The sequence below is a fragment of the Nelumbo lutea genome, chromosome 3 (genome assembly GCF_056320005.1).
Source record: "Nelumbo lutea isolate HS-2025 chromosome 3, American lotus-T2T, whole genome shotgun sequence".
NCBI classification, from domain to species: Eukaryota; Viridiplantae; Streptophyta; class Magnoliopsida; order Proteales; family Nelumbonaceae; genus Nelumbo; species Nelumbo lutea.
Genome location: NC_142686.1, coordinates 38,032,694 through 38,039,525, shown reverse-complemented (window position 1 = coordinate 38,039,525; position 6,832 = coordinate 38,032,694). Strand labels below are relative to the sequence as shown.

The following is a 6,832-nucleotide window of genomic DNA, read 5'->3' as shown; positions in this document are numbered from 1 at the left end:
GGATTTTTCTCACATATCTAATCTATTCTTACTTCTTCGATGAAATAAAACTAGCTTTTTCATTTTTGTTGTTCACGGACGATGAGAGCTGCTATGGTGATAACATTTGTTACTTCAAACTCTTCCACTTGTTTTGTCTGAACTTACGATAGTGTTTCCAACTTCAGTCTATGATACTTCAGTGTTTTAGTTATAAATTTTTTATTGTAAAATTCGGCTCTTCACCAAGATTTTACGGAATAATCACTGGTGTTGGAAATAATTGTAGATACAACTAGTATAATATTTTTTATATTTTTTTTACCCCCGATACAACCAATATTTGTTGAACCAATGTAAATCTTTGATGCTGGAAAGTTATGATAGGGTAAAGAACTGTAACCAATCAAAATCCTTCCGTCGTCAATTTTTCTGATAAACCACCATATCCGTTACCACTTTTATGATAATGATGGATTGATCGATTACAAGTTTTTCTGGTATTATGTCTTTTTAGTATTATAATCATTTTTTTCGTATCATGCATTACTCCTACAATGATATCAATTTTTTTTTTATGTAAAATTAGACATAATAGCAGTTCCTCTACTTCAAGGAAGACGAAAGACTTATAAAAGATAAAAATCTTAAATGATAGGATAATTCTCATGATAATTTGATTAAGAAGAGAGTTACATGGACTTTTGACCTACTCTTACAACTGACTCTAAAATCCTTGGCCCGCTATGAAAAACAACTTAACTAAACAATTGTTACAACTAACCACGAGAAAATTTTGGCTGTGGACAGACGGCAGGAATTCCTGTTGCCTATCGACATCTGTATGACATGTGTCCAACTTGAATTCAACTTAACGTCACTATGGAGACCTAAAATTACCTATTAGAAAATTTCCATCCTATTAGTGAGCCCAATAAGTAAGCAACCTAATACGTAAAATGTGAAAATAACAAAAAAAATTGAAATAAATGTGGGTCATTAATGGGTATTGTTGATTTTTTATGTTACATTACGTCTATGCTTACAATTGTGAAAATGCAGATTAGAGTATGAGAACGGTTACTTTGGCATTAATGAAATGCCAAAGGTTAAAGGTTAAAACCAAATCCAGTCTACACTTCTGTGTCATGACCCAAAAACTGGGACTAACATAGTAATGGCCTTACATCTAAATTCCCCTTTATACCGTAGGGCTAAAGCGGTTCGATCAAAGTCAAAACTTGACCATGTTCCCACTGTGAGGAGAGTCTCAAGATTTATCATTTACGCTTGGACATGTACATTTAAGGGTGTCAATTTAGACGGACCAATAAGACATATTGAATTGGACCTGGTCTGTCCAGTCCTTAATAAATTTATATTGGATTGGGTTGAATTAAGCTAATATCTGGTTCATTGATATAAGATAAGAATATAAGTGTTAATGGACCAAGTTTAAATTGAAATCAATCTTAAATTAAAACAAATTTGAACAGATTGGATGATTCAAACACTGAATTGGACTGGTCCAAAATATTCATTGAATTGGATTGGATTGGACCTGATCCATTTGTAATGAACTCAAATTAGACTGTATGAGATTGGACCAAACCGAGTCCAATTGACCACCCTATGTCCATTCTCAATTGATGGAAGATGCTTTTATAATTACAAAAAGCGGCTTATATGAAGATGGTTAAAAGGGAATTGTGAAATTATAATTTATACATATCTAATCCCATTCCTTTATGTCGGATTTACATTTTTCTTTCACATTATATATTTACCCAGTATACCCATTATATGCAAGCATTGAAAAATCATAGGTCAAAGCAATGTCTTCGAACTGTTGTTGATCTGGATGGTCAGACCATTTGGCCAGGAAACATTCAGGCAATCGATTTTGTTTCATCTATATCCCGTTTTGTGGCCAAAAGCTGTTGATTTGGTCAATGATTTGCTGACCCAGGTAGTCAAACCGTCAACCAATTTGACTCAAACAATGATTTTTAGTCATTTTTTATTTTAATCATTTTTTAAAATTTTTATATTTTAAATTTAGAATGGGCTATAAATTCGAGCCACATGATCAAACCGCTGACCCAAAAATGATTCGATTCTGAATCGATTGTTAAAACATTGGACCAAAGCTTTTTTTTATAATTAACAGAATAGGTTACACAAAATGGAGGGTAACACGTTTTCCCAAAAATCATATAAATATATATGAGCTAAAGACCATAGAATGTCACATAAATGAACGAAACAAAGTTTGAAAAATTAGATTGAGCCTCATGATCAGCCAAACCAGTTCATTGCTTGGTTTGCTTTCAGATACGTGTATCGACAGGTTAAGTCACTCTCAAACATGTATTTAAGCTCCAAGCAACTCAAAAGGATATTCTTCAGTCTCAACGGGGGTTGAATAGCTTGCTGCAGACAAGCTACGTACGTACTTAAATGTAAGTAGTTAAAGTATTATCTACATCGCGCGAATTTGAAGTTGTAAAAGAAAGCCGTGTGGAGAATTACTTAGTAGTCTATGTTTGATTTGATAAAAAAAAAATAATAATAATAATAAGAGAGAAACAGATCGAAAATTCCCAAGGAATTTTGTGAAAGTTTTTAAGAACTTCTGTTTGATTGTTTCTCTCTTAATTTTTATTAAATTAAACCAAGCATATTGTTAATGAATAAGTAAATAATATTCAATACTCTATTTATTTAAAAGACAAATCTATAAAGAAGAATTAATAATAATATATACTACTGAAATGGATAGGCAAACTGTCCTTTAATCAGGATATATGTATGCAACTAATTAATTGCTTTTAGTGTCTCTGAAGAGGTAATGATAGATGCATCGGACCGATCAAAATCCGCAAACTAGCCCATGTGAAAGTTAAAGTATATATGGCTTAGAGTAAGGGCAACCTCCAACCTCGCTTATTTTGATGGTCCCATACTTCCGGATCTGCTGCTGTACACGTACGTAAGGCTATCGACTTTGCTGTAGATTCGATGAATGAACGCCACCTATATTATGTTCTTTGCATAAGTTGGACATGAGATTATGGCTTCGGGTTTGGGTTAGAGCTTAGGGAAGAAAAATAATTAGGAAATTGTTGTATAAAGAAATTAATTAATTAAAAAAGAAAAACATAAAAGAAATTAAATAATACCCATTATTAACGTGTAAACAGGGGGTTCTGATAAGTATAATACTCATGGTAAGATTACTAGCCATGCAAAGAAGAACACAGCAGAAATGTATTTGATTGAGTCTACAGCAAAGTCAATAACTGTAAGTCTACAGCAGATCTCACCTCCCCATCGCCTAGTACGTACTCTTCTTCTGCTGCTGGCCATCTAATTAGAGTACTGGGTCAATAGAAGAATGCCATGTCGGACAAACAAACCGACGAAGATGTTATTGAGGTAGATTTGTACTTCACTATCGCCACGACTGTCTGTCTGTTGTTTATTTTAGCAAAACCTGTATCAAAAAGGGAAAATTCTCCATCAGTACTCTGTATTTTAGGCCTATTGTCGTTTGGTTTTTAAACTTTGAAATGTGGCAATTCAATATGTGAATTTTTAAAAAGTGACAATCCATGTTAACCGTTAAATAGCATTTGAAAATACATAAATACCCTTCAAATGTCATCGAATTTTCTTTATCAGTCATTCAAATATTGACAAAAAATTAACAGTTCTAAATCTGTACCTCTTCTATTCAAGAAATTTGGAATGGCTAGAATGCCCATACAAACATGACCCCAACTTTCTTGAATGGAATACATAAAGATTTGTGACTGTTAATTTTTTATCAATATTTAGATGATTGATAAAGAAAATTAGATGACAATCAAAAAGACATTTATATCTTATTCGAATGTCACTTAATGATTGATTAATAACTAGTTAACAGTAGCTGAATTGTTGCATTTCAAAAATTTCTAATACTGAATTATTATATTTTAAAGTCCAGAAACCAAAATGATACTATACCTATAAAAAAAACAAAGCGATTATTACTTTATTATTCCCCTAGAATTTTTAACCAGATGAATGAAATAGTTCTGACAACTATTGGACTGTAATGTATAACTCAAGACATGGATCTCAAAACATAAGATGAAACAGATCGTCGGTGGTGGACATCATATTAAACCCTTTTGCCTTCCTGCCTGGTGCTGGAGGATTTTAAACGTACGTTTGAACACATGAAGGAGTTTTTCTTTAAAGAATAGACTAGGCAGTGGGCCCAGATAGGTATTGGTTCTGGGCCCACAAGTTGATTGGTGATTTGACGGTGGGTCACCGGTGCTTATAAAACGTTAGATGGTCGGTAGGTCCTCGATTCTGTAGTTGAAGAGTTTGTTAGATAAAAAAAAAATGAAATGAAATAAATAACTCTGGAAACGTCGACACAGCCGGCTTACAAACAACAAGAAAGAAAATGGGAAAGAAGATCAGCCAGAAAAAAAAAATGTTAATTACGCATATTTAAATTTACAATATAAAAAAAGAAAAAAGAAAAAGGAGAAATGAATAAGGTCTCACCGGCAAACAATCCTTTCTAAATTAATTCTAACAAAGCAACTACTTACTAATCCATACATGGCGTTCCCCTTCCCCATCGTTTTCAATCCCCAGCCGATCCTTGGCTCACTCACACACACCGCATATGGATATGATAACCACATCATACCTATTAGATTGTAGTAGATCCAATGATCCATGGATAAATTATATAGATGGTAAAGCGAATCAGAACCTCTCCCTCTCCTTAAACCTTTTTTCCACTGCGGCCACCATTCAAACAAAAGATAAAAAGAAAAGCAACAAGAAACAAAAGAAAGAAAGCAAAGAGAAAAAAAAAAGGAGCAGAGAAGAGATGAAGGAAGAAGAACAGCAGCAGCTGCACAACCTCCATCACCATAGAAGAGTAGCCATGCTCTCCGGCACCAAATTCACCAGACGCACTGCTTATTTCCTCCTTGTCGCAATATCTTACGCCTTGGGCTACTTGTCGGCCTCGAGCACCACAGCTAAACAACAATTGTCATCAATCATCAAAGCCCCAGAAGAAGGCATACCACCAACAAGAATCACCACCGTCGCGACTGCCGCTGTTGCCTCCTCTTTGGCATCGGAGCCCGATCACTTTCGCTTCTTGACCCCATGTGCAGCTCCGCTCCCATCCAAGCTCGTCCGGCGGACAATTCTCGACGGAGTCTTTAATGGTACCTCCCCTTATGAAAGCTTCCCCCCACCACACATCAGTCCCCTCCTCCGGCCCAAACGTATCAAAGGTTGGGGCTCCACGGGGGCTGTGTTCGAGAACCTCATCCGCAAAGTCAAGCCTAGAACCATAATCGAAGTGGGCACCTTTCTGGGCGCGTCGGCGATTCACATGGCCGAGAAAGCGAGGCAACTCGGCCTTCGGACTCAGATCTTATGCATTGATGATTTTCGAGGTTGGCCTGGATTTAGGGACCGATTCCGAGACATCGGAATGGTTAACGGGGATGTGATGCTGCTGTACCAATTCATGCAGAACGTGTTGTACGCTAACGCCACCGAGTCCGTTTTGCCCATCCCCTTCTCCACCGGATCGGCTCTTGAGAAGTTGTGTGAGTGGGGTGTGTTTGGTGACCTGATCGAGGTGGACGCTGGTCACGATTTTCACTCGGCTTGGTCGGATATCAATCGGGCTTACAAGCTTCTCAGACCGGGTGGCGTGATGTTCGGCCACGATTACTTTACCGCAGCTGACAACCGAGGCGTTCGCCGAGCTGTGAACTTATTCGCCCGAGTCAAGGGTTTTCGAGTCGAAGTCGACGGTCAGCACTGGGTCCTCGACTCAGCTTAGGCCCGGGCCCAGGCAGGTCAAGTCAGGTTAGCAGACTCCACAATCACCCAAGCGTCTAAATAGTAAGTTAAGATACCCTCAAAATCCTCTTCTGTTTTTGTTTTGGGTATGAGGTTGGGCCCATTATCAACCAAAATGTTACTAGATGACACTGCAGCGTCAAACGCGACTCACGGGAATAACGAATGAATGAATGAATGAATGAAAAGTATATCCATACTCTAATCGTGACGTCATCCCGTGCCTTTTGATCCAGCAGCCTAGGTCCCACGACGATTAATTATTAGTAAATAATAAAAAGTATAAATATAACGGGTCCGGTTCATGGTAACCCAGTCTTGGAAATAAATAAACAGACAAAAATAGGTATATATAAATAAGTAGGTTTGGGTAATTGCGTTTTTAGAGACAATGGATAAATAAGTAGGTCTGGGTCTTAATCGGCTCGAAACAACCAAAACCAACCGGACCAATTATAATAAGGAAACATGCATATATAGGGATAGAGTTGGTTCGTTTCAGTTCTGTCACAGCTATTCTACCTTGCTGATAAAGATAATAGTCTGTTTAATATTTGTTAGCTCCCTAGTTAAGTCACTCTGAAGTTGCCAACCCTTATTTTCTTATTATTATTATTCTCAGTTTTTCTTTATAATCGTCTCACAACAATAATTAAGAGGATAGAATTCATCTCATCTGTTCATCTTCTTTCGAATAGCCAATAGATTTGTATAAAACCACTTTATTATCAGCTCCCAACAGTCGTCACGTTTAATGTTTTGCTTACCTTACCTGCAACCCGATGGAATTAATGTTTTAGATTTGACGGTCAGTCAAAAGTCATCTTCAGGTACAACCGCTGCTAAAACCGATTAATAACTTCTCATCCAGCTTAGAGTGTGAAAAATGTTATGTGTCGATCGGAATTCGGAATAAGGAACTTTGTTTGTTTGTTTTTTCTTTAATTTTGGGATG

The 6,832-nt window shown here is 36.8% G+C and overlaps 1 protein-coding gene across 1 annotated transcript; it reads left to right on the top strand.

Moving 5' to 3' along the window:
- Positions 1 to 4,453: 4,453 nt before the first annotated feature.
- LOC148864318 (S-adenosyl-L-methionine-dependent methyltransferases superfamily protein) lies at positions 4,454 to 6,082 on the top strand. Its single transcript, XM_088975219.1, has one exon. It carries the CDS (start codon positions 4,670 to 4,672, stop codon positions 5,855 to 5,857), a length of 1,188 nt encoding a protein of 395 aa, XP_088831345.1. The 5' UTR covers positions 4,454 to 4,669; the 3' UTR covers positions 5,858 to 6,082.
- Positions 6,083 to 6,832: the final 750 nt, after the last annotated feature.

What these genes read in the sequence shown, in the direction of transcription:
- LOC148864318 (XM_088975219.1), top strand. Translation starts at nt 4,670, where the DNA reads ATGGATATGATAACCACATCATACCTATTAGATTGTAGTAGATCCAAT.